At 37.5% G+C, this 27,243-nt stretch overlaps 1 protein-coding gene across 8 annotated transcripts in view; it reads right to left on the reverse strand.

Annotated features, from left to right (window-relative positions):
* Window positions 1-27,243, reverse strand: part of LOC106668411 (protein groucho) — a 194,656-nt gene that overhangs the window by 24,624 nt on the left and 142,789 nt on the right. For 5 of the 8 annotated variants that reach the window (XM_024227038.1, XM_024227033.1, XM_024227040.1 and 2 more), the window contains exons 2-9: window positions 6,672-6,769; window positions 5,965-6,028; window positions 5,857-5,901; window positions 5,732-5,794; window positions 4,189-4,263; window positions 4,048-4,080; window positions 3,803-3,982; window positions 3,651-3,725 (exon numbers count right to left, since the gene is read on the reverse strand). In XM_024227038.1, the coding sequence (XP_024082806.1) occupies window positions 3,651-3,725; window positions 3,803-3,982; window positions 4,048-4,080; window positions 4,189-4,263; window positions 5,732-5,794; window positions 5,857-5,901; window positions 5,965-6,028; window positions 6,672-6,769 (633 nt within the window). The remainder of the gene's footprint in view (window positions 1-3,650; window positions 3,726-3,802; window positions 3,983-4,047; window positions 4,081-4,188; window positions 4,264-5,731; window positions 5,795-5,856; window positions 5,902-5,964; window positions 6,029-6,671; window positions 6,770-27,243) is intronic. The other 3 variants (XM_024227037.1, XM_024227036.1, XM_024227034.1) reach the window with 3 other exon arrangements.

Below are 27,243 nucleotides of genomic sequence, written 5' to 3' on the forward strand. Positions count from 1 at the left end.
TCCTGATCGAATTTTCCTTAATAAATTAACCTCGGCTGGGTACTGCCCTGGTACCCATTTCCAGATGATTGTGCACATTCGATAAAACGTTAACTTAACACAAACTGGTTGCATCAAACTACTTGTCAATCAACATTAATAAAACTTCATTAAGACGTTTTTACATTATAAATCATTCATTATTTTTATCAGATCCCAAAGCTTTTATTAAGGGCTTTTGGATGCATCCTTCTGCCTTTCTCCTCAGCCTGCATAGGACTTCGCACTAATATAAGTCATGTTCCGCTGTATCTTCTTGCTGTTAACAGTATCCAGTTAGCGGTCCTTTGATCTTGTATTTTAACCCATTGTTTGACGGATCTAATCTTCAGGAAATTTGCGCAAAAGGTTCAGGTGCCGACTTGGTCATAGGTGCCCTGATCGAACTTTCCTTAGCAAATTGTGCACATTCGATAAAAAGTTAACACAAACTGAATGCATCAAACTACTTGTCAATCAACATTAATAAAACTTCATTACGACGTTTTTACATTATAAACCATTCATTATTTTTATCAGATCCCTAAGGTTTTATTAAGGGCTTTTGGATGCATCCTTCAGCCCTTCTCCTCAGCCTGCATAGGACTTGGCACCAACGTAAGTCATGTTTCGCTGTTTCTTCTTGCTGTTAATAGTATCCAGTTAGCGGTCCTTTCATATATTTTAACGCATTGTTTGATGGATCAAATTGGGAAATTTGCGCAAAAGGGTTCAGGTGTACTACTTGGTCGTAGGTGCCCTGATCGAAATTTCCTCGGCAAATGTATCGGCCACTTCGTTGCCCCTCTGCCTTGGTACACAAATCTGGGTAATTTTACTTTTGAGTCCAATGTCTGACAAGGATTCGATGAAATCGCAAACCTATCTGACTTTTCTGCCGATTCGGAAGGTGCCTTCAGTGTCGCCTGGTCGTACGAGCAGATGGCTATTCTTGTTATGGTAATTATCCAGCGTTTTGATCTCTCTGGAAAATGGTGGTAGGATTTGGTGTGTACAAGTTTGATCCGATTGAGCTAAAAAATTTGAAATAATTGATAAAGGAGGACTTTACTCCTCTTATAGGGTGTGGTGAATAGGGTCTAGACTCTAGAGGGTATCAATAATTTTAAATAGTTTACCTCAAGTTCTTTTTGAATTGCTGGGTGCAGTTCATAATAAAATAAGTGATGAGATAACCATCAAAAATTTGCCTTTATTTTTTGCTTATAAACCACTAGCTTGACTTTACAAAAGACAAAACGGACTCAAAACCGTCATACATTTTCATCGATTACTTTTGTCATTTTAGACTATATATCTTCTTTCTTCCCTTGTAGGAAACAAAAAAAAACTATCGTGTCGTAACAAAAACAGAATTTTATCATCTTTAATTTCCTAATCCTTGACTCGATTACATCTATTGTAATGAAAAGTCAATCGAGGACTAGTTGGACAATGAATTCCAATCCTTTGTGATTCCTTCTTCTTAAGCTTTGAGCATTTTACCCCCCCCCCTCCTTTTATTTAATGATGGAAAGCGGGAACAGATTGAATGATTGATGGTGGACTTGTCAACATCAGACGTTTTGAAGAATGATGTCTGAGAAAACCTTTTTAAACGAGTCTCCTAATACACAAAGCCGAATATCACCATTTATTCATATTTAATTTCAACATTTACACCCTCCAGGGTCACCCGGGTGATTGATAAGACTCAAGACTCGTAGGAGAAAATGAACTGGAGTGAACTTCAGCCCTGGAATCGGCGGGCTGAGGTGGTTGCGGTCTGGGTTTAACAACAAAACCCTGGAGTAATAGGCCCTGTAATAAAGTCCCTTCTATCGTAACACTAAACGTGAGACGCAATCAAAGGCTTCTTTATTGTTTGTTCTTTGAAAGGGTTGTCATAAAACGGCAAACAGAAAAATTATACGGTCGTACTAAGTTAAGACAACAAATAAAAAAAAAGTATATGAGTACTTACGTTCAAATCTTTCGGGTTTGAACTGGTTTGGAAAAAGCAATGTTCACTGAAGAAACGCGATTCTATAGGATCACTCATGCAAAGATAAACGGCCCGGTTAAAATTTAAAACGCTTGCTAATTAGTTTTAAGAAACTATGGGCACAACTAAAAATGAACGTTTTCAAACAAATACCTGCTCTACATGAAATATTTATTCTAATTAATTATTTTTTAAATCCAAGGTTGTTTGAGTTGGAAAATTAGTGTCATGAGGGGGATTGGAACCCACGACCTTCGGTTCAATACGCCGCTGCTCGAAACGCTTGTGCTATCATGACTTCGATCCCCTCGGACACCAACTCCCCATCTCAACCTACAACCGTTCGAATTTTCCCTCTTTTTGCCATATTACAAATGGCGTGTAGTCAGGATTCGATGATCAGCGAGTTATGAAGTGGCCGAGGGGATCGAAGTCACGATAGCTCAAGTGGTTAGAGTTGTTGTGGTTTGGCACTTACTGATGATGGAATTTCCATAAGGTATGCGGCTATTGCCATCGGAGGTTCCTACAAAATTCTGCAAGAGTTAAGACGTTAGAGGTTTTCGAGAAACTGAGTCCTACCATAGATGCCCGGTTCTGAAAGCCCTAGAGTAACAGAACCACAGGATGGCGAGTTTTGACTTCGAGAATTTTGCGAAACCGGCACCTTAATGTTTTTCAAGCGATTCCTCAGATCCAGGAAGTTCGAGGTGTCCAAATTTCTGAACACAAGAGGATCAGAATTGACCAGAACACAGAGTTGCACGGCTCGACTTTGGTCAAGAACACAGCCACTGGTCATTGGACGATTGGTCTGCTGTACTTTTTACAGATGACAGTAGATTGCCTCTACGGTTTCCAGATGGGCGTGAAAGAGAGTGCAGAAGGCGAAATGAAAGGTACGAAGCTTGTAATTTTTCCCAGAGCCAACATTTTCAACGCATATCAGTGGTGTGGGCGGGAATTTTAATGGAGAGTCGCACAGAGTTGGTTGTTGTTCATGGAGGGTCTTTGACGGCCAACCGCTATGTGGATGGAATTTTGTAACATCATGCGTTGCATGCCTACTCTCGATGAAATCAGCGCCAATCCTCTTCTACTGCATGATAATCCCCTTCCACATGTCGCTGGCACAATACAAACGTACCTTCAACAGCATAACATCAGGGTCTTAGCCATGCCAGCCCGTTCTCCAGACTTGAACCCCGTCGAACATTTAAGGAATAACCTCAAAAGACGAATAAGAGGACGTCCATCACTTCCTGATACACGCCACGACCTTCAAAGGACTCTTCGTGAAGAATGGGCTAACATACAGCAAAGAGACATTTCCCAACTGGTAGAAAATTTGTCGAGACATCTTCTAGATGTAATTTAGGCAAAATGAGGAAATACGCGATATTGAAATGCTAACTAAAAATCTAATTAAAGCAAGTTTTATCTACCTTTTTAGGCAAATACTTAAAAAACGTGAAACTTTGTTTAATATGTACAAATGAAGTTATATTACAAGTGGGTGGAATTTTATACCTGTCAGTGTATATAAATTTAAAAAATTTTAAATCGAACGAAGCATTTGGTTTTTGCAGTTGATTTTTTTAATCAAGAACAAAATAATTATACTCACGTGGGCCGAATGTAGTTTTTCGTGTTTTCGACGTTTCGGTTCCTGCTCGGGGATGCCTATCGAAAACGGACTCCTCTGAAGATACAAAAAAAAAAAAAAAAAAAAAAACATAAATTCCACGTTATATATTTAACATTTACACATTTTCCTACGTTGACTATTCGATCGTCTCCCTGGGGGTTTTTGTGTCCGTCCGGGGGGTGGATTTCCTGCGGTTTGATGAGAGGGTGGGGCGGTGGTGCTGCTCCGGCCCCGAACAAAAGGCCACCACCGGCACCGGGATGCGGCCCGACGGGAAGCCCCCCTGGCACTTGAGAAGCGTGGATCTGTTGCTGAAACAAGCCATAAGTCAAATCGCCAAGGAAAACATACTGACGAAGTCGGTCGAATAACTCACCAGTAACTGTTGTAGACCCTGTTGTTGCTGTTGCTAGAACAAATCGACTGGAGTTAAGATTGTGTATTTAAAACAAATTTAACATCAAATATCGATCTAGGCATATCACAGGAAATAATATGTAAAAAAATATATGCTTACCCCTATGATGACGTTGAGTTCGTTCACTGTCACTTGTTTCGCCCTTTCCACTGCCGAGGCTACCTGCTGCTGGTGCTAAAATTCAACAAAATATCGATATGCGTAGTGATTAGTGACCGTTAGACGATGATTATTCGGAGATCGTGAGATGCGGTCTGGTGTGGCGTAGGTTTTAGAAAAACATTTTCTTTAACGTGCCAACGTTTCGATCTTTTTCAATTAATTAAGGTTTTTAGTTGAGATAAAAAAGTCAGTGTTACGAGCGGATTCGAACCCACGATCTTCGGCTAGACACGCCGCTACTCTACTACTTGAGCTATCGTGACCTCGATCCACTCGGACAGTAACTTCCCATCTCAACCACACCTTTTGATTTTTCCCTCGTTTTTGTCATTTTTCAAATGTCGTGTAATCTATTTGATTCTCGGCGACAAATGAAATGGCCACGGAGAGCTTTAGTGAAGTGATACTTCATTTTAAACTTATTCAATTCACTAGTTTCGTGTTCCGCTTGACCAATTAATATATTACAATTAATTAAGGTTTTCAGTTGAGATAAAAAAGTCAATGGCACGAGCGGGATTCGAACCCACGATCTCCGGCTAGATACGTCACTGCTCTACCACTTGAGCTATCGTGCCTTCTATCCATTCGGACACTAACTTCCCATCTCAACTCCTTTTGAATTTTCCCTCCCTTTTTGCCATTTTTCAAATTATCTCAACCAAAAACCGAAATATCGATATATCGTTGCCATCCTTAATCATCAGGGCTTATATTCTTTTTCCATTACGAAAAACATTGATACAATTAATTAAGGTTTTTAGTTGAGATAAAAAAGTCAGTGTCACGAGCGGGATTCGAACCCACGACCTTCGGCTAGATACGCCGCTGCTCAACCACTTGTGCTATCGTGACTTCGACCCACTCGGACACTAACTTCCCTTCTAAACGCCACCTTTTGAACTTTCCTCCTTTTTGCCATTTTTTTTTATCTCAACTAAAAACCTTAATTAATTGAAAGATATTGATTGGTCAACCGGACCACGAAAACTAGTAAATTTAATAAGTTAAAATGAAGTATATCTTCACTAAAGCTCTCCGAGACCATTTCATTTGTCGCCGAGAATCAAATAGATTGCACGACATTTGAAAAATTGCAAAAAGGAAGAAAAATTGCAAAAAGGATATCTCAACTAAAAATTAAATGAAAGATATTGATTGGTCAAGCGGACCATGAAAACTAGTGAGTTTCGATCTTTATTGAGATCATCTTCAGGGGTCAAAGTGTTTGTTTTCTGCGTAATTGTGCCATTCTTGTGAATATCTCACTGGCACTCTCAACACGACACATAAGAATCGCACAATTACGCAGAAAACAAACACTTTGAGCCCTGAAGATGATCTCAATAAAGTTCGAAACGTTGGTACGAAAAAGAAAATGTTTTTCAAAAGCCTACGTCACACCAGACCGCATCACGATCCCCGAATAATTAAAATATCGATATTTAACTTATTTTCAAAATAAACACTTAAAATATACCTCTTGAGCTAGGTAGGGAAGGAGCTGTCCTATAATAGTGTTCAAGCGTTTTGCAATCTCAGTCTGAAATAAATTAAACCAAATTTTATCTCAATTTTTATTACCAAATTTTAAAACAAATTTACCTGTTTGTGCATCTCTACGTTCAACCCGTATGACATTTCGTAGTACTGTAAAATAAATGTGTTTATAATTTGAAGTATAGCGTGAGACAATAATTTTAAACAATTTACCATTACATAATGCCTTTGCATTTCAGTCTTTTCACTGGCTAACTTTTCACATTCTAATTTCAGCCTGAAACAAAGGAAATGCTGAATTCACAAGAGTACGCAATTTTAAGAGTACGGGGTTCTTAAAAATAACATATTTTTAAATTTTATCAATAAACTAAAATTACACGGAAATAGTTTAAAAAATACCCTTGAATATATATATATATATTTTTTTTTACGAGGGTTCGCGACAACAGAGGTCATATAAACCCTCAGGGTGCCGGTGTTTTTGATAAAAAGCCCATTTGCAAGTATGACGGGTTCGAATGCAGGGCCGCTGGATTCGAACCCAGGACCTTTACCTTCCAGTGATGAGCGCCGTGTCAACGCCTAAACCGTTACAGCCACCGACGCCCCCCTGAATATATTAAAATAGATTAACTACAAACATGTTAAAAGCTTACAATAAATAATTTAAAGAAATGCGAATGCATAATAAATTGAAAATTGCTACGAAACCGCAAGCACAGCGCTTCTATTAATGAAGAGGGAATTTTAATTTTATAGAATTGCATTCAACAGTTAAACCACATGTTGCTTCTCCCGGGCCATTACACAATGGGGCTAATTTATTTATGAGCACGCGCAAGATCGAACCCTCATATGTTCCAACCTCATTAAGGGGCCGTTAAACGAATAAAAATAACATAAACGATATAACTTACGTGTGATACTGAGCCTGTAGAAAGTTGAACTCTTCTTTTATCCTTTCGCAAGATTCGGCTATTGTAAACTTCAGTTGGCCACCCTGCCCAGCTCCTCCCTGCAGAAAAGGAAACGGTAAATTATGTGTTTGCGAAATGCTAGAAGGAGAAATGAGAATGGGGGAGTTCACGGGGAGTGGCGATGATCAATCAGGGCCGGCTGATTGATGGTGATAGCCGGTGAACAATAGCAACGTTCAGAACTGTTCTCAACGGCTATTAAAACTCTTTCAAGGCAAGTTCTTCAATACAAGAAATAAAACTACAATATTTAAAAATATTCTTCAGTAAATGAGTATTTGTACCTTAAGAAGAACGATTTTTTTTACAAACCGTCGGCTTCCACCGATTTCGATGTTATTTAATATTTAGTTCATAGTTTAATTCCAATGCAATTAGACAAACAAGCTCATATTATGAAAAATATGGCTTCGAAAAAACAACGTTACAAGCTCAAAAAACTACAGATAAAATATTGCAATATTTCTCGTTATTGTCTATAGAAATTGAAAATATATTTATATAAAAACAGGTAGGTTAGAAAAACACCATTTTCATTTTTTTGCCGACGTTTCGACCTTTATTCGGGTCATCTTCAGTAAGCCCTTAAGTGTGGTGATGTTCTTCTGATGTCATATTGGTTTTGTGTGATATTGTTGCGACATCACAAAACCTATATGACACCACAAAAATAGCACACTTTATGCCCTGAAGATGACCCGAATAAAGTTCGAAACGTGGACAAAAAAGTGAAAAAGGTGTTTTTTCTAAATTATCTCATTCTCCAAACTGCATTGGAGATATTGTTTAATATCGTACAATGTGGTCATTAATAGGGCTGTGAAATATATGCATTTGCATATTTTTCCTGGTTAACTAAAATATCCAGTTTTAACAAACTGTATATGTTTTGAAGCATTGAAATCAATTTAAGCTATATTTATTTTGAATATTTGCGCATATATTGCCATAAATGCATATTTTTGCATAAGTGGGTTATAACTGCATATTTCTTTTACATATCCGGCATATCGGTATTTGGCACGTCAAATTTTAATGTTTCAGAGTAGNTTTTTCTTTTTTAATATTAGCAATGTGATGTTCCTCTTGCCACTGTTTCTCTTTCCAATTATGTGCTTTAATTTAATGTTTCCTTATTTTTTTCTCATGGCAGTTTTCGCATATTTTCAGTATTAAATTGCAGTTTTTACCAAATATATTTACATATATATGTGCATATTTGTCTGTTTTTATTGCATATAAATCACAGCCCTAGTCATTAACGATCGTTTTGGTCTGCCTACCAACCTTGATGGGCTAGCCAGGTTTCGGCTTCTCACCATCTTCAATGGTAGGAATCCAATACCAAATTACAGGTTCATCACCCCAAAATAATTCCTGCCTTATAAAAAGATCAGCGGCGGGATGGACATGAAAAAAAAATATATAGCTACCCGATATGAAAAATATGCTCAAATACAGCATCAAATCTTAGGGTCCCCCATTCCGATTTTTGAAAAAAAACAGAGGTATTTTTAAATATATACATTTTTTTTAATGAAGGTAATCTTAATATTGTATATACACTTAACAAGTTTGTTGATAGATGCATTGTTAGTATGCATAGTTAACTGTTTCGTTAGAATGTATTTATATGCGTGAATGTATGTAGTGCAAGAGCATCCAGAATATCATAACACAATCGACTCTAAATGATCGTAACGACCAAATCATCAATGTTGGGAATTCAATACCGTATTACAGGTTCATCACCCCAAAATAATTCCTGTCTGACAAAAAGGTCTGCGTAGGGATGGATGTTAAAAAAAGTTATATACATATATGAGAAATAAGCTCAAATACAGCATCGAATCTTAGAATCCCCCATTCCGATTTTTGAAGGTAATTTTAATATTGTAAATACGTTTAACAAGTTTGTTGATAGGCTCATTCTTAGTTAAATGGTTCGCTAGAATGTATGTATATGCGTGAATGTATATAATACAAGAGCATCAAAGGCGAAATGTCAAGAACCCTATCAACTATAAATTATCGCAATGACTAAATTATAAGAAAATTAGCAAAATCCAATCCTCAATGCTTTGGTCTTCAAAGGTAGGTTTACACATATCCTACCCAAATACAGTGCCCATTAAAAAACCGATCATCTGGTTTTTGAGCGAAAAAAATGGCCAACTTTGGAAAGTCATATTTTCTAAACCTTTTAAGTCACAGCCCTGCGCTACGTGTCATTTTCAGTCACTTAAAAGGCTGGGAAAATGTGCATTTCCAACGTTGGCCATTTTTTCAGCAAAAACCAGGTTTTTTTTCTTTTTTCGGATGGTCAGTGAGTACATTGGGTACATTAATAATCTGACACGCCGGGTTTAAAACGATAAAAACGCAGGCCTAACCAGCCCTAAAGACCTCAAACATACAGCCAAAAGTCGAGGAAAACTGTAAAGTCATGTAAAGTAAAGTCCACTGGACAATGGATTAAGGTCTGTAAAAATGGGCATATCAAAGAAGCAGATACCCGTAAAATGCCCCATGTGATCGTAAAGCTTTATCTTTTTATCCTTGTATGTAGAAAATCTATTAAAATAGCACAGACTCTTTCAGTGTGAAATTCATGGAATTAGTAGAAATTAAGGGATGGTTAGGGTAAGTAGAAATGATACGTTTTTTGCTTTTGTACTCTACGTAATAAAGTCGAAATTAATTTTTTAGTCCATTTTTGGGTTTTTCTACGACGTTTCTTCGTCTTCAGACCAACCACGCGAAGATAGGTAAATTATGAACGTCGTGAAGTTATATTGTACATTATAAAAACATTCTTCTTAATTCTATGGTAATTAGTATGTAGTAATGATAATACCAAATAATAATAATTTTCGGGGACCGCAGTGGCCGGTTTGAATTTGTCAAGCTAACGGCCCTGGGTTCAAATCCAGGCACAGGCTACGGATTTTTAATTGTGAATAATATGGAGAAAGGTAAAATGGCTTGACTCCTTGTACGCGACACCCAAAGGCTATTGGGCGTTAAGCTGTATCGTATTTTTACAAAATAAATTTACTACTGACGGCCCCCGAGGATCTGAGCCGTAAAGAAGGAATAGTTCTTGCCAGATTAAGAATAGGTCATACGGGGTTGACACATGAGCACTTGCTGATGGGCCGATCCCCCGCAGGTGTCCCCTATGTTGCTCGACGTGTCCCACATAGACGAAGCGTGTCGTGCCTTGGCTCCCTACAGGGCACGAGTAGGCAAGCCGCCAGATTTAAAGAGGGACACAGCAGCGAGTTTCAGGGGCCCCTATCCGTCTTTTTAAGGGAATTGGAAATTTTTTTATTGTGTGTAGAAGTTATATGTTTCTGTGTCTTGTATGAGTGAATTTATTTACTGGTGTGAATGGGGAGGGGCTGATGGCGAAGTTGCATCTCCATCGCCTCTCAGGTTATGTGTATGACTTAGGGTGCTGGCGGAAATTTTATAAAAATGCCCCATTGACCCGAATTTAGATTAGTTTATTACAGGGAACAGGTAGACGGAGGAATATCGAGTACTCCATCTACCAAACAGAGTGAGTGCGATCCATGTATGTTGGTGTGAATGTATTTATTGGTGTGAATGGAGAAGGGCTGATGGCGATGTAGCATCTCCATCGCCCCTCATGTTGCGTGCGTGACCTGGGTCTACGGCTGAAAACTTTTAAAATATTTTGTTATTAGTAGATTAATCGATAATTATTCAGAAATCGTGATATGCGGTCTGGTGTGATAGGTTTCAGAAAAACATTTTCTTTATCGTGTCAACGTTTCGATCTTTATTGAGATCATCTTCAGGGCCTGGGATTTACAAAGATTGTTTACATTTAACAAATACATTTAGGATGTGGAAAAGTGAATTTATACAATGCAAAATATATTTTTTATATTCAATCAAAGTATTTCTACTCACTCAACAGAAGACAAACACTTTGAGTGAAGATGATCTCAATAAAGATCGAAACGTTGGCACGATAAAGAAAATGTTTTTCTGAAACCTATCACACAGACCGCATCTCACTTTTAAAATACTCCATCGACCCCAAATTAGAATAGTTTATTGTAGTGAATAGGATGGAGGAATATCGAGAACTCTAACTACCGAACAGTATGAGTGCGATCAATGTAAATAGGTATGAATGCATTTATTGGTGTGATTGCATATCGAGTGTGTAACGGTATTTTGTTACAGCTTCGGGGCTGAAATGACCAAGCTGTCGGATGCCCATGACAAAAAATAAAAAAATGTAGACTTGATGATGGGTGTAGGTCTTCGAGTCGGCGAACTCATGCTGAATCGGCATTGGGCCAATTATTGGGTCCGTCTTCACTCGCGGGTTTGTTGAACGACTCAGACGCGTTTCTGTAATCCGCTATGTTCAGTGAAATCCTTGCCGAAACGCCTTTGAGTAGGAAGCACACGAGTGAAGACGGACCGAACGAGTGACCCAAAATTGGTTCAAGATGGATAATTTCTTTAAAATCCCAAGCTCGCGATTGGTGTCGTTTTACGAATACTTAAGTCTTCTTAGAAACTTTGAAATAAAGCCCTTATTAGAAACGGTTCAACAAACTGGCTGGTTAATTTAAGTCTTAGGAGAAATTTACAGGAAGATATAGAAAAAAAATGTATCGCCTATAATTGTTTTCATTCTCATAGTGTTAAATCGAATGGATATTGAAGACGCTAACAGCTTTACATAACTTCTGTTCCTTCCTATCTAGTTATCGATAAAAGATTATTTTAAAAAAAATCCCTTTTAGGGTGGCAACGGGAAAAACGTTAGCCGAAGCGATCGGTACTTTTTCCTAATTATCATTTTAAAGAGGACTTAGGGAAAAAAAGAGGGGGATGCGAAAGGGAGGCAATGAAAGAGGTGTATCGATTGACAGCCGGCTAAACCACCATCCTTGTTCAAGACAGTTGACAAAACCACCTCGACGACCATGTCTCTAACCTCCCACACCCGCCCCCACCAGCCCTTCTTATGAAATATTGATTGCAGTTAGTAAATCTCGCCTCTCAAATCCAACTCATCCACTGAATCGTACAGTTTTCCCTTTGTAAAACTGACTGTTTACTCTTATCAATATTGCTTTTAAAAACTAATATTGAACTAATTTCAAGCACGAAGCAGAAGTTTATTTTTCGTAACTATTTTCAAGATTCCTTCAGTTCTTTCATTATGATTATTTGGAGATCGTGAGGTGCGGTCTGGTGTGACGTAGGTTTTAGAAAAACATTTTCTTTATCGTGCCAACGTTTCGAGCTTTATTGAGATCATCTTCAGGGCTCAAAGTGTTTGTTTTCCGTGTACATGTGTCATTCTTGTATGACGTGTTGAGAGTCACACAAGAATGACACATCTACACAGAAAACAAACACTTTGAGCCCTGAAGATGATCTCAATAAAGCTCGAAACGTTGGCACGATAAAGAAAATGTTTTTCTAAAACCTACGTCACACCAGACCAATTTATTGACTGGATGACGATTTCATTGGCTTATCCTATATTACGATTTTTTTTTCTTCCTTTTGTTTTCCATATTAGCAAAACCGTACGTTAATGAATAGATTTTTTGACGGGAGGGAGAGGGTCAGAAATTCCTGAGGTGACAGTGGGAATCGAACCGACGCACTAAACACTCGGCTAACGCGCTCCACCCATTATGCCCCTTACTACATATTGCACGAAGTCTTTACTTACCAAAGTACCCAATCTCAAAATCAAATTATTAAGTCTGGCTTTCCACCTCATTTTAACAGAACATAACTTATCGGTTGATACCTTTTCCGACATGTTCAACGAGCCTCATCATGAAACCTGTTAAGATTCTGACTCTTGCATCCTCTGCAGTTTTTTCCCTTTAAGATTTTTGATTACTTGTGTCCAGTGTGGGGTTTCATGGGGTCTTTACTTATAGTACACAACCCCAAAATTTAGGAAGTCTGGCTTTCCTCCTCTTTTTTACAGAACACAACTAATCGGTTGATACCTTTTCCGACATGTTCAACGAGCTTCATCGAGAAACCTGTTAAGATGATGACTCTTGCATCCTCTGCAGTTTCTTCCCTTTAAAATTTTCAAGATTTTTGATTACTTGTGTCCAGTTAGGGATTTACAATGTACCGTCTTATCTTCTAAAGACAGTTCCCTGATAGTTTCCTGTCAGTGGTGAAGCAGCTCATTGTTTTGTAAGGACACCATTAACAACTGGTGCATATCCTTGGGGAAAAAAAAAAACTCATTGTCAATTTGACACATCAACCTCTAAACAATCTTCAAGCTGACGATGTTCGAGTTCAGTTCTTCGATAGCTACTTGACTTTTGAACTTAAGTCTTTATTAAATTACATGGACATCGGCTTGACAAATGAGTACACGTCTATGTGCTTTAAATACATGATTTTGGAGCCAAATTGTCATGGTCTTGTGATACCCTTTAGTTCACAGCAAAAACAAAAAATTGCAAATCTATCACAGGGGTGATCAAAACTATCACCTGCCTTGGAAACACTACTAAAAACCTACCTTAATTGAAAACAATAAGGAGCTAGTAAAAACCTACAGACTCAAAAAAACAAACAAACAGCAAACTGGCCCGGGACTAAATATTTCACGAATACAACAATAATAAATAAAATCAGACACCCATTCCTAAAATTGGGGACCGTATTATAATCCCTGGAATATCCTTGCAACACTCCATAAAATGATAACAGACTATTAAAGAGATAAAGTAAATCAAATAAAATTAGATGATAAATCCAAAACATGAGCAATCAAACTCATTAATAAAGGACCTCGGTCAATGCTATGAAAGCTTGTAGCGTGCAAAATCTTATAAAGGGTTATACTAACAAACAAAAAATACCTTACAAGAACAAACAATCATGCAGCCCTAAAAACATTAGCACGTAAAAAGGTCGCATTCAAAATCAACAAAACCTGGGAAAACATAACAACCTTACAGTACATTGGATGTCTGTACCTGGGATAATACACTCCTCCATCTCAGAAGGGTCCATAAAAAAAAGAAGTGGACGAACTTCAGAGATGCCGGACATAGTAAACCCATGATTAAAGGACCCTAACCTAAAACAGACATTGTTGCAGAGGGGAATGATAAAACTATATGTCCGTCCCGGATATCTGAGAAAACCAAACAAGATGATTGTATTTAATGATAACCCAGTTTGTAGGTTAACTGCTGACCAAAATGCGACAACTCAATGGATACCGAGCAGACCCGGGAAAAAATTACACCAATGACAGTCAATGGTCATCAACCTCTTTATGAGAAGGATCGAGCCAAGCCAGAAGGCTGCAATTCTTCGAAAAACAAAACGCATCCTACTATTCCATTATCATTATCCTGCTCTTGTACCGACATGACTCTTGGATCATCCGGTGTACCAACTGATTGTACCGCCAACCAGGAACCACTTCTCCTTGTTGCTAAGGTTAGCTTGTAGGTTTAATTCAAACTTATCTCGTGAACCATGAGATATTTATCTAGATTTTCTTCTTTGCTTCTGTTCAGCATGGTTTTCTTTACTGTCCTTATTACCAATTGGTGGGGATGGATTAGCCAAATTATATTCTCTATCATATCATCATCCCTGCTGTTACAAAAGCGTCTCTGTGTCTTTAACAGTTCGTTTTTGTTTAATAATTTCTTTGGCTGTATTGACCCCGGAACCGTTTGTGAGGATGGGTCCAGTATTACAAATTGACAGCTTCATATATTTATTTGTTAAATGTTCCCATTGAGCTATGTGGATTTATGAGTATATAATATTAATGACCCGGAACTTCGCACTTGCAAAGCCAGTTATCAGTTAAAAGGCAAATAGGAACTATCAGCGTTACAATGCTCCGGGCCAAAAGGGCCAAATTATAAAGTCCGGGTGTGGGGCTTAACATTTGGCTTAAATAGTTACATGGCAGTAGGTTTCAAAGGAATTATCGAAAACAATAAACTTCTTGGGTTTCGATATTATGACACAAATTATTCCGACTTTTCTTGGGGAGAAAAAGTACAATAAAATAGATGGATTATCGCAATCATTAACACAGTAGAAAATTAGAGAAGTGGCCAGGGCAAAGGTGTTTATTCTAAGACAAGGGGGCCCGAATATTGCCAATTAGCTTTAAATGGATAGAAGTTATTCACTATCAAACCACAAAGTATCTTTTTTAGTGAGTTAATCAAGCGAACCAATCACGTCAGATGTTTTCAATTTAAAATAGGCGATTTAAACGAAACGGAAATGTCGCGAATCGACTTAATTAAAATTTAACGGATTTGGAACGGTAGCCGATGATATTTGTTGGAGGGACGGTCGTTTTGTACCTTTACTAACTTTTAACTCAACTGAGTCGTGGGAGGAATCGATAAGTTCACTGGGTCAACTCCAAGTCCCCTCCCGCTTGTTTTTTTATCTCAACCATTTAAAAAAATCCTGGACATTAATGTATGATGTGCTTCAATTTATAAACGTAGCCTAGCGTCAATGCCTGGTAATCATTTTATTGAGGATACTTATAGATCTCATTGGCCGTTCCGCTGGTAAATCACTGTTTTTATAAAATACATTCATATTTGTTTTATTGCAATTGACAACAAATATGAAGGGTTTCAACTGTTAAAATCTTTACTGAAACAGAGAGTGTGATAAGGACCGTCGTTCGTCTAGAAGATTGAAAGTTAACACTGAAAGTTATTATACCTGCAGTAGTTGTGTCTATAATTTCCTAAATTGAAAGTTGTTGGTATAATTAAAAAAAGTTAAAAAGAAGTACATCTTCACTAAAGCTCTCCGTGGCCATTTGATCTGTCGCCGAGAATCAAATAGATTACACGACATTTGAAAAATGGCAAAAAGGAGGGAAAATTCAAAGGTGTGGTTGAGAGGGGAAGTTAGTGTCCGAGTTGATTGAAGTCACGATAGCACAAGTGGTTGAGCAGCGGCGTATCTAGCCGAAGGTCGTGGGTTCGAATCCCGCTCGTGACACTGACTTTTTATCTCAACTAAAAACCTTAATTAATTGTATCAATATGTTTTTCGTAATGGAAAAAGAATATAAGCCCTGATGATTAAGGATGGCAACGATATATCGATATATTTCTCCATACATTTGAGTGTAAATACTTGAAATATATCGATATATTCGTTGAAACTTATTTTTATGATAGCACCATCGCGGAAAAATTCAACAAAGTGTTGTTTGGAAATACTGTAACACCGGAAAAAAGGACTGGCAACCTGTAAAACATGCTCGAAAGGCATAAAAACCTTAATTTTTATAACCTTATCTATTTTATACATAATTTTTTAATTCTACTTAATAAGAATTATATAATTATTCACGACCATCTATTTTTACCGTTCCTAATATCGTTCTTTTCTTCTAGTTGGGCTAGCTCATATGGATATTATAAAATAGTCGTTATGTACCTACAATTAAATATATCGATACATTTTTCACGATGTAATATATATATATATATATATATTAAAGATTGCCAACCCTACTGATGATGACCTTAAAATAGGTCGAAAACTTGGCAGTAAAGACTGAATTTGTTTTTTCTTCAAGACCATACATTGATCTAAGTGTTCGATAATTATTTCAGTTTCAATTCTTTTATTTTAATAACATTCTTAATTATAATATTGTTTTTTCATAATTTTTTAACAATGGTGCCTTTTAACTTTTACACTATTTTACAGTTTCAACGGGTTTTTTAATGTTTTAATTGCAATATTTTTTAATCAATAAAACCTTTATTTCAATAATTAATTTTGTATTTTAAATAAGTAATTAGCCATGATTCCAGGAGGAAAGCACATTTGGGTCAAAAATGAACTTTGTACAAGTACGAACTTTACATGGATATTTTTTCTCGTCTGTTACTTTCATAAAAAAATTAATACCCTTACAATCTTTCATTGACCACCATTATCGTCAGACTCTCGATACGACAGAAAACGAACACTTTGAGCCCTGAAGATGATCCCAATAAAGATCGAAACGTTGGCACTATAAAAAAAATGTTTTTCTAAAACCTACGTCATACCAGACCCCATCTCACGACCTCGCAAAAAAAAAAAAAAAAAAACTACGTAAATTACTGAGAGCCAATAAATGCAAGAAAAGTGTCACAACTCAAAAAGGGGTAGTTTTACGGTCACTACGGCTGGATTTTAAAAGTTTTGTGTTTTCGCTTACGTGTTCGAGAAACAAAGGACAATATTGATGGAACATGACAGTTTTTATTGCCAACAACCATAATGGCGTGTACTTAATACATAAATAAAACAAATAAACTTCCATTTGTTTCTCCTGTAAAATTATCTTTTGTGAGTTTTGTCACTTTTCTTGTGGGTTTGCTATATTACTACATAGCATTACAAATATTTTCACACGGTCACAGCAGTAACACTAAAGCCAGCGCTGTATCCGGAAGATCATATGGCATGAGAAAACCAGCCAATGCTTGCACTCAGTGTGAAGGATTAAGGGGCAAGGAGATCTCCAGGGCATCGTCCATTAAGGCGAAGTTGCTGGTTCTCGAGATGGCAATGTTGTCTAGACAGGGTTCGAGAAGTAGGATTAGGATGGATCGAGAGGTCGATGAGACACTTTTGGTATCAGGTATGTATCAGTTCGTTGATAAAAGTTGAGGTTAGTAAACTCTTTGACGATTTCTCTGAGTTCTTTTGATAGGAAGTGTTGGATGCCGCTGGATATTGGACGGCTGGACAGAATATCACAGATCTATTCTGTGTGTTCAAAGCGGTCGCAGTTAAAGTTAGTTTAGTGTTGACAGGGTAATGACAGAATTCGGACCTAGAAGTCTTCGAAGTTGTCCAATTCTTCTGTTAAGTTGTCTCTTAAGTATGGGGATTCCACCTGAATCAGCTGTCAAGGTATACTCCTAAGTATTTGACCTGTACAAAACATTATTGTTGATGTACAGTGAAGGACTTTTTTTTAATCTATCTTGTCCTCCCACTTTTTGTACCACTCTTCGATAAGTTCAAGGTGTTCTCGAGTGTTGGAGTTAGCTTGGATAGAATTCGCGTTACAGGAGAAAGATGCGTCTTCTAAATGTCAGTAGTATTAATAATACAATAGGACCAACAATGCTCACTTGTAGGTCGCCGGCTATAACAGTTGTACAATAGAAAATAAAAAATAAAGACTCCTATCCATCTACAATAATGAAAATGAAAGATTTACTGTGTTAAGCATTTTCAAATCGATTGCCAAGCGCGAGCCGATTCAAAGTTCAATATAATTTTTATTTTCATAGCGAAACTGGGCAAATCATGAAAAGAAGGGCGTATGTTGAATTAGGACAACACATCGTTTCCTGGAATGATTCCAAGTGCGACAAAGGGCTGAACAGAGTCGTCGGGCTGGGATGAAATTTTCTTTCATCTTGCCTTCAATTTCCTCGGACGGGGCTGATCGATTGAAACCTGGAATGGGGTGGAAAAAAGCAGATTCAGGTCTGACCGATCTGCGAGAGACAATTTAAAACATCGATGGAAAATTAATAGTCGGAAACTTGAGATTTTGTTTGAGCACAATTCGTAGGAAAGATCTTATCTTGTGGTTTATCCGACAAGAACGGGACAAAGAATAAAATTTGCATTTTAAGTCAGATTCATGACAAAAATATTTATTTCTAGACCTCGAGGACCATCTCGCAACAAGCATGTACACGCGTAGACTATGAATCCTTCTTAGGCAAAATAATTTTGTAATAACTAGAGAAATAAACTGATTGCTTAAGCCATCCGTTACTAAAACCGATCAAAATAACATACCCGAGACACCTGGGACCTCCAACGTGGAACAAGGTGGAAGACTATTGTACTCCCCCTCATCATTAAACGACACGTGTACCTAACACTGCTTCTTTCAACAAAGACTTACTCATGTATATTGTAACGATTTAGGCTCTTATTCACCTAAAAAAAAAAATACAAACTACTCAAAACTGGGTGCTAGAATCATAAAAGATCGTAATTCGAGGACACATGGTTGGCCGAGTGATAAACGCGCTCTAACAACACACAATTATCACGTTTTTTAATGCAGTTTTCGCCAGAGAAGCTATTACTATCAGGGCACTGCCTCGAAGGTTAAGAATAGGCCATGCAAGGTTGACACACGCTCGCTTACTTTCGGGCCAAAGCATTTAATTGAAGGATGCCATTCCATGGCTCCATATAGAGAGCGTATAGGAATGCCACCCTACATGAGAAAAAATCAAATCATGTTAAATGCTTTATATATATTTTAAAAAAACCTTGTGGAGGACACCCAAAGGGTGGAAAACATCTGGTCACATGAAAACTAAATTACATTTTAACTTATTCAGCTGCTATACACACAGGAAGTATCATATCCAAATATCTGTATTTTTGTATTTTGAAAATTGTTTTTATCAAAATAAAAATTTAGAAGAATTTTCGGCGCTTAACGGTTATTTTTTGGTGCATTGAACCAGTATTGACCAAACCGTTTTGTTCCAATACCAATACTAGAATTATCGGTTCCCAACCCCATTTACTTTATATATTGGAGAATCCTGTTCGGAGTGAGGATCTCGATTAGAAGATTCAACCCCCTAATGAATTACTTCGGCAAATCCACATCCCCGGGAGCACTGAACGAAGTTTTTCTTATAAATTAACTATTTCTCATTATAGTAGGTAATAGCTTGTCGTTTTTGTTTATGCACAAAACCATTCGTTATAGGAGAATTCTTCAGGAAGTAAATATGGTCGAGAAGTAAAGAAAATTCTATTGGAATGAATGAATGTTTTTCAAGCATTAACCTACCCCTAATATTATATTAAAAATACTCATTAAATTCACTAGTTTTCGTGGTCCGCTTGACCAATTAATATCTTTCAATTAACTAAGGTTTTTAGATGAGATAAAAACGTCAGTGTCACGAGCGGGATTCGAACCCACATCTTCGGCTAGATACGCCGCTGCTCTACCACTTGAGCTATCGTGACCTCGATCCATTCGGACACTAACTTCCCCCGAAGCGGCGTATTTAGCCGAAGGTCGTGGGTTCGAATCCCGCTCGTGACACTGACTTTTTTATCTGAACTAAAAATCTTAATTTATTGAAAGATTAAAAATACTATCGATCACGGTATGGTCTTGATGAAAAAGCAAATTCAGTTGTTAATGCCAAGCTTTCGATTTAAGGTCCATCATCAGGGCAAAGCAATCTTAAATCTGTCTACAAATTGACATAACTACAAATAGATACAATTAAGTTTTTTACAGGCGATTTCAAATTGCTTTGAAGACCGTCTTCAGTCCCAACATTGCCAAGGACTGATTATTATATTAGGCAATTATCCAAATTGTATATTATAGCGATTACGGTTATGAGTTTTTGAACATTTTAACGGTGATTATACCCTTCTTTATATATTGTACCTTATGAGAAATACCTAATTAGACAAGTACATTGAATTTTGTATTTTATGAGTTTAACTAATGTCATTAATGTTACGGAATGAGTAGCTGGAGGACGTCTTTTGTTGATCTTCATTCAAGGCCCGTTTTGCCATTTTGTCATCTTCTGTTGTATCTTTTGTGTTCTTTCGTGACATGTCTGCCTGGGGCGGACGTGTGAGATAGCAGACATAATGATGAAACGTTTCTGACCTTACGTACTCACAACAAAATTCTATTATTTGTACAGGGAACTAAATTCAATTTACGTACTACCGAATGGTGCAAACAGGTTTTACCATCCACTCGGGAAAAAATTAACGTGGAAGAGATTATCTTCTAGCAATAATAAGACTGGATAGGTTAACAATTAGAAGAAGAAGAAAAAAAGAGCCCGAGGAGCTCGGCCCTGAAATGAAATACCGATCATAATTCGAGTTTGGAGTGTGACGAAAAATAGGAGTGGTGGAAAGATCACATAGCGGCTAATAGCCCAAGGACCGTAGCCCGTAAACGATTCACCGAAGGTGCCCCGTCTTCTTCATTACAAAATTGCGGCGAATTAAGCGTCCAGATCGTTCTGCTGGAAATCGTTAATGTCGACTTTGCAAACTCATTCTCGACGGGAGCGTTTTGAACAGAAAGCTCGAAATAGAACTGTATGATAAATGAACTAAATCGGCATCAAAGGATATTTATTTCGTGCCGGCCAAAGATTACCAAATGGACGTGAGAGATTTTAGAAAGGAAAGGTCACACCGCATATGACCCAACTGAAGTAAACGCCCCCATTCCCCAAAATATCAAAAGGTTAACCAACGAGCATAACCACCCCCCACCCAAAAAAAACTTAACAATTTTTTCAATTAATTATTCTTTTTATGTAAGTTCATGGTTGAGATAAAAAAGTCTGTCACGAGCGGGATTCGAACCCACGACATTCGGCTAGACACGCCGCTGCTTTATCACTTAAGTTATCGTGACTTCGAATCCCTCTCGGACACACTCTCAATGTGGTCCTCCCAACCTACAACCGTTCGAATTTTCCCTCTTTTTTGCCATTTTCAGATGGTAATCGGGATAACTCAAGTGGTAGAGTAGCGGCGTATTTAGCTGAAGGTCGTGGGTTCGAATCCCTCTCGTGGCACTGACTTTTTTATCTCACCAAGAAATTAGATAAAAAGAATAATTCATTGAAAGATGCAACTTGGTCAATTGACCACTAAAACTAATATGAGTTAACAATTTTGTTCATATTACGGAACAAGAAAAAACTATAATGAAAAGTAAATCAAATCTGCATACATTACTAATTATTTCAATCATTTAAGGTTTTTAGTTGAGATAAAAAAGTCAGTGTCACGAGCGGGATTCGAACCCACGACCTTCGGCTTTTTTATCTCAACCAAAAACCTTAATAATTTGACAGATTTATTTGGTCGAAAACTAGTGAATTTAATAAGTTAAAAAGAAGTACATCTTCACTAAAGCTCTCCGTGGACATTTCATCTGTCGCCGAGAATCAAATAGATTACACGACATTTGAAAAATGGCAAAAAGGATAGAAAATTCAAAAGGTGGGGTTGAGATGGGAAGTTAGTGTCCGAGTGGATCGAGATCTCGATAGCTCAAGTGGTAGAGTAGCGGCGTATCTAGCCGAAGGTCGTGGGTTCGAATCCCGCTCGTGACACTGGCTTTTTTTCTCAACTAAAAACCTTAATTAATTGAAAAATTTAATTGGTCAAGCGGAACACCAAAACTAGTGAATTACTAATTATTATCCTGCGAATATTGAGCCCGCATAATCTCACTATTGCTTTTTTAACACATTCAGTCGTTACTATAGTTTGTTGGTGTGATAAATAGTTGGGATTAATTTCTTCCTTTAAGAACTGATCGGTTTCAAACTGGACGCAAATGCCGGTGGACAAAAAGAGAATACCGACAACGATCATGCAAGCAAAATTTCAAGAGATTATGTTCTAAATTGTGCAATTCTTTCTTGAGGTTTGCGTAGTGGTGCACAGATTAAAAAACCACACTGAATCTTTTTATGAACGGTTTTGATTGAAATGAAAAAGCTAGTGCCACGAGTGGGATTCGAACCCACGACATTCGGCTCAATAAGCCGCTGCTTTTACCACTTGATCACGTTAGCTCTAATTTCTATCTCGCACACCTTAACAAGAAATCTTGTAATATTTTATAACTTTAATATTACTAAATAAGCAAATAGTATAACATTTAAGTAAATAATTTTTTTACTCATGTATAACTTACTAACAGACAGTATTTCACCATCGGCCCTCTCACAGTATATATTCACGCTAATAAATACATTCAATATCAAAATACAATGAATGTAACTAAGTAATGAAAAACGTAAGTCCGAAAAAAACCTAAACAACTAGGTAGATACAAATAACAGATATGGATTTGGCTCTTTTTACTTAAAAAAATAAGCGATTATTGTAAGTTTAAACTATTTCTTATAAAAATGGAACTGAAAGATGTCATATTTTTCACAAAGCGATCGAAGTTAATAACAATAGTACACTTATTTGGGGGAAAAAAATTGCTTCCAAGTTATTACAATTCTGCATGTCGATCATGCACAATATGATCCAACTAAGCCCGCACGCGACTTAAATAGTGAGGGAAAACGACGGGAATATCAACATCGTCAGGAGTTACGACAGATGGCTATCTTCCCCCGTCCTGGAAGCATATCCCCAAACACGTATCGATCTGTTGCGTGTCGGATATTATCTGCCGTTACGTCGACGCCTATGGCATTACGATTCGATCCAGACCACGAGGGGCCGAATAGCGACGGACAGACGTAAAATGTTTCGGTTAATCAAAGTGCAAAATTACCTGTCGGGCATGCTGTGCTCCGGACGCATAGTATTCAAAGGGAAAATATATTCCACCCCAGTGCTGAACAACCTAGAGACGCCTTGATAAAACTTAAAAAAATTCCATTACGAAAACGTAAAGTTTTACGCTGAACGTGAAAATTCAAGTATGTTGTTTATCCATATACAGGGTGACGGGCGATAAGTGTCGAAAATTTCAGGAGGTGCTTCTACTCACCATAAGCAACAAAAAACTTCCTATAAACCCCTGTCCAAATCTCAACGGTAAAGAAATAATTTCAGGTTTTTTTAAAAATTTTTGCTCATCTCCATCAATTCGCTGATTGTATTTCCTTGTTCTTCGAGTGAAAAACCAATTTCCCTCAGCCTCTGATGCTTTACTGACTGACACTTCTTTACCGTTGAGATTTGGGCACGGGTTTATAGGAAGTTTTTTGTTGCATATGGTGAGAAGCACCTCCTGAAATTTTTGACACTTATCGCCAGACACCCTGTATGACTGATGGATAAACAACATACTTGAACTTTCACGTTCAACTTTACTTATGTACATGCATGTTTAGCGGTCATAATTGACCATATTAATTATTTCAACTGATTATTCTTGCTATTTAAGGTCAGGAACGGGATTCAAAAATGGCAAAAAAAGGGAAAATTCGAAAAGTTGTACGTTGAGATGAGGAGTTGTGTCTGAGTGGATCGAAGTCACGATTGCTCAAGTGGTTGAAGCAGGGGGTATTCTGCCGAAGGTCGTGGGTTCGAATCCTTCTCCGGACACTGACTTTTTCATCAGCCTTAGATAAAAAGAATAATTAATCGATATGTAGTTTATTTTCGTAATTTACAGTGTGGTTAAAATATCGATCAAATTGTCACTAAATTATTATTAGGGATTTATCTGTGGCGTTGGCCGAGTGGTTATGGCGCCCACTCGCATTCTGGGTTCGAGTCCCGTCACAGCAAATGAATTTTTAATTCAAAATCTCAGAAAGCGTTGTATAATATGTTTGACCCCCTTGTCTGCGACGCTCAATGTATAGTTTTTAACCCATTATGTTTAGTGGTCTATTGACCAAATTTCTTCACTCAATTAATTATCCTTTTTATGTAAGGCCTTGGCTGAAATGAAAAAGTTAGCTTCACGAGCGGGATTCGAACCCACGACCTTCAATACGCCCCTGCTCTTACCACTTGATTACGTTAGCTCAAGTGGTAAGAGCAGCGGTGTATTGAGCCGAAGGTCGTGGGTTCGAATCCCGCGTGACACTAACTTTTTTTTCAGCCAAGACCTTTCATTATAAGAATTATTAATTGAATGAAGTATAGTTTAACATTAAGCCCTCTTCTATGACAGGAATTACTTTTTTAAAATATTTGATTCTACATGCTTCATACGAAATATTACATGTAATACAATAACCATAAATACCAAATATATAAAATGTATATATTGGATATCAGATTCATATTATGGCGAAAAGACGATTACTGAAAACTGTTAAATAATAATAAATAACGTTAATAAATAGAAATTAATTAAACACTAAGTAAGAAAATAACATAACCTTTAACTAAATCATTTTTTTAAATATGTATAAATTACTAACACACAATATTTCACTATCGGCCCTCTCACGGTATATATTCACGCTAATAAGTACATTCAATATAAAAATACAAACTATATCTATCAAGTACTGTACGCAATGAAACAGCCTCGTGTCTTCCAAAAATCCGAATAGGGAACTCAAATACTTGCTCCCTATATGTAACCAAGGAATGACACATTATGTGGTACACATCGAACGACTTTCCTATATATGCCCGACACATACGCGGGCTTTTTCCTAAGAATCTGTGTCTTAAGTCCCCTGATCCCTCTTATACGACTGCGATCCGATGAGGGCTACTTATCCACTATGCTCTTGATGTAGGAGCTCCTCCGACGATCTGGACTACCGAAGCAAGAATTTATTTTAGATCTAATATATTTTAATTATTGAAATAGTAAGGCGGCGATCGCTGGAGAATTGGTATTGTAGTGAAAGGGATATCAGAGTTTTTTTCAGAGAGGTTCATCGCTCGTTCAGTGAGTTAACTCTTTTGATCAGCTCGCTCCAAAACCAGTAGATTTCCGAAGGAAGTATTTCATAAGTGGTTGAATCTTCCAATCGAGATCAACTCGATTAAATTAAATATTCCAAAAGGAAATCAAAGAAAAGTGACTAGTATTGATAATTTTCAAAACTCGTGTTAATCTAATGCAGTTGACAAATGTCCGTTTGAAGAATGTGCCAGATGTATTGAAACAACAAATCAAAGAATGGAAAACAAACATAACAAATAAAGGATCTTTTTATAAAAGAACAGTCAACAATTGAACGCAATTGGTTCAACACTTAACTACTAAAGAAAAATAGATCATGCCATATGCAACCAATTGTTCGGTTTCAGATTTGCGTACCAATTTCACAAAATTAGGTACTGTTGAGCTTCTAGTAATGGTAAGGCCTGTGTTTAAGAACGTCTATCCTTTCTTTTTTATTTTTTTCTGCATGCTGTTCGTTTCCACGCGGTGTGGAGGGATGTTATCTGCATAGTTCTCTAGGTGAAAACGAACCGGAATTGTGAAAGATGAAGAAGAGAATATTCAAAAGTTATAACAAGAATATCCAGGAATAGAATAATCGAGACAGAATTTTTGAAAGAATTTGACAACCTTGGGTGCAGGGGTTCGATTCGGTTTGTACGGTGGGAAGATTTTTCGGCAATCTGAAGACATGGCTCTGGCCAAAATGAAGGTTAAGGACAAATGAAAAAAATTGTAGTCGGCGAGTTATCGAAAAATTAATTTCGAACTTAACCTCCCCGATTTTCTATATTTTAAGTATACTTTTATTAGACCGGTTTCTACAAGTTGCCACCGTTAGTATTCCTGATGTGAAGATCGTTCTTAAGAAATATGTACTGTAGAAGAGAGGGGACGATCATTGCAAATATACGGAGAGGGGGAGGTAAGGCACAATCCTGAAAGGATATATTAAATTTTAATTTTTGTGCCATTATGAGAATTTTAAGGAATATATAATACAGCCCTACACCGGAATGTAAATGGATTTTCTAACCTGCGTTCACGGACTGCGCACAAACCGCAAGAAATTTGATCTAATCAGTTTCTCATAAAATTATTCGTTATTTCCAGGTGTACTTTTTAAACTTAAGCGCTTCGTACCGTCACGTTATTACCTTTTATTGAAGTCCTACGTAACTGATCGCTGTTTCAGAGTGAGGAGCGGCGATGAGTTCTCGGAAGTCAAACAGATACAGGCGTACCGCAAGGGAGTATCCTTGCTCTAACACTTTATACCATTTACACTGCTGACCTACCAATACATCCTGACACTATTATAACCACTCTAACTCTAATCCTGGCCAAGCTACCTCCAACATCCAGGAACACCTTGAGCTTATCTTAGACTGGTGTAAAAAACGGAAGACAAGACTGAACGAAGAAAACGTAATCAATTTACTTTTACGCTGAAAACAATGAAACAAACGCTGCAATCTTGCCCTCCATTGTACATCAAAAGCAAAGAGATACTAGTTTCCGCTCAAGTCAAATACCTGGGACTGATGTGGAATCCCCCCCCCCCACAAGACTTTAAAAAAAGACATGGACTACTATGAAGACTTCTAAGACCGAAATTGACTAAGTCAAAGCTAACATGTACAAGACTTTACCAATACCAATAAGGACGAACAGAGCTGAATTGTGGGGTACTGCCAAGCCATCCAATATCCTGCGCATCCAGTCCTTCCAATCGAAAGTCCTTAGACAAATTGTAAAACTACCATGCCACAAATCTCACTAGCCGTAAAGACCTCAACATTCCTTTTGCCAACGAACTAATCCGGTCCAGATTGCAAACCGTTCACGCCAACCTTTCGAACCGTAACTGTACTGCTCGAACTCATTCCCATCCTTGACTCCTAATCATACACACTGAGTGGCTCCTAAAAGCAGGTCTTCTACCGGTGCAGTGCTGGTATTAGTGCTAGTGTTGTGCTGTATGTAGCCTTAATCATATGTACATATTTGTAT

Source organism: Cimex lectularius, unplaced genomic scaffold (genome assembly GCF_000648675.2).
Source record: "Cimex lectularius strain Harlan isolate CLEC.00 unplaced genomic scaffold, Clec_2.1 scaffold67, whole genome shotgun sequence".
NCBI classification, from domain to species: Eukaryota; Metazoa; Arthropoda; class Insecta; order Hemiptera; family Cimicidae; genus Cimex; species Cimex lectularius.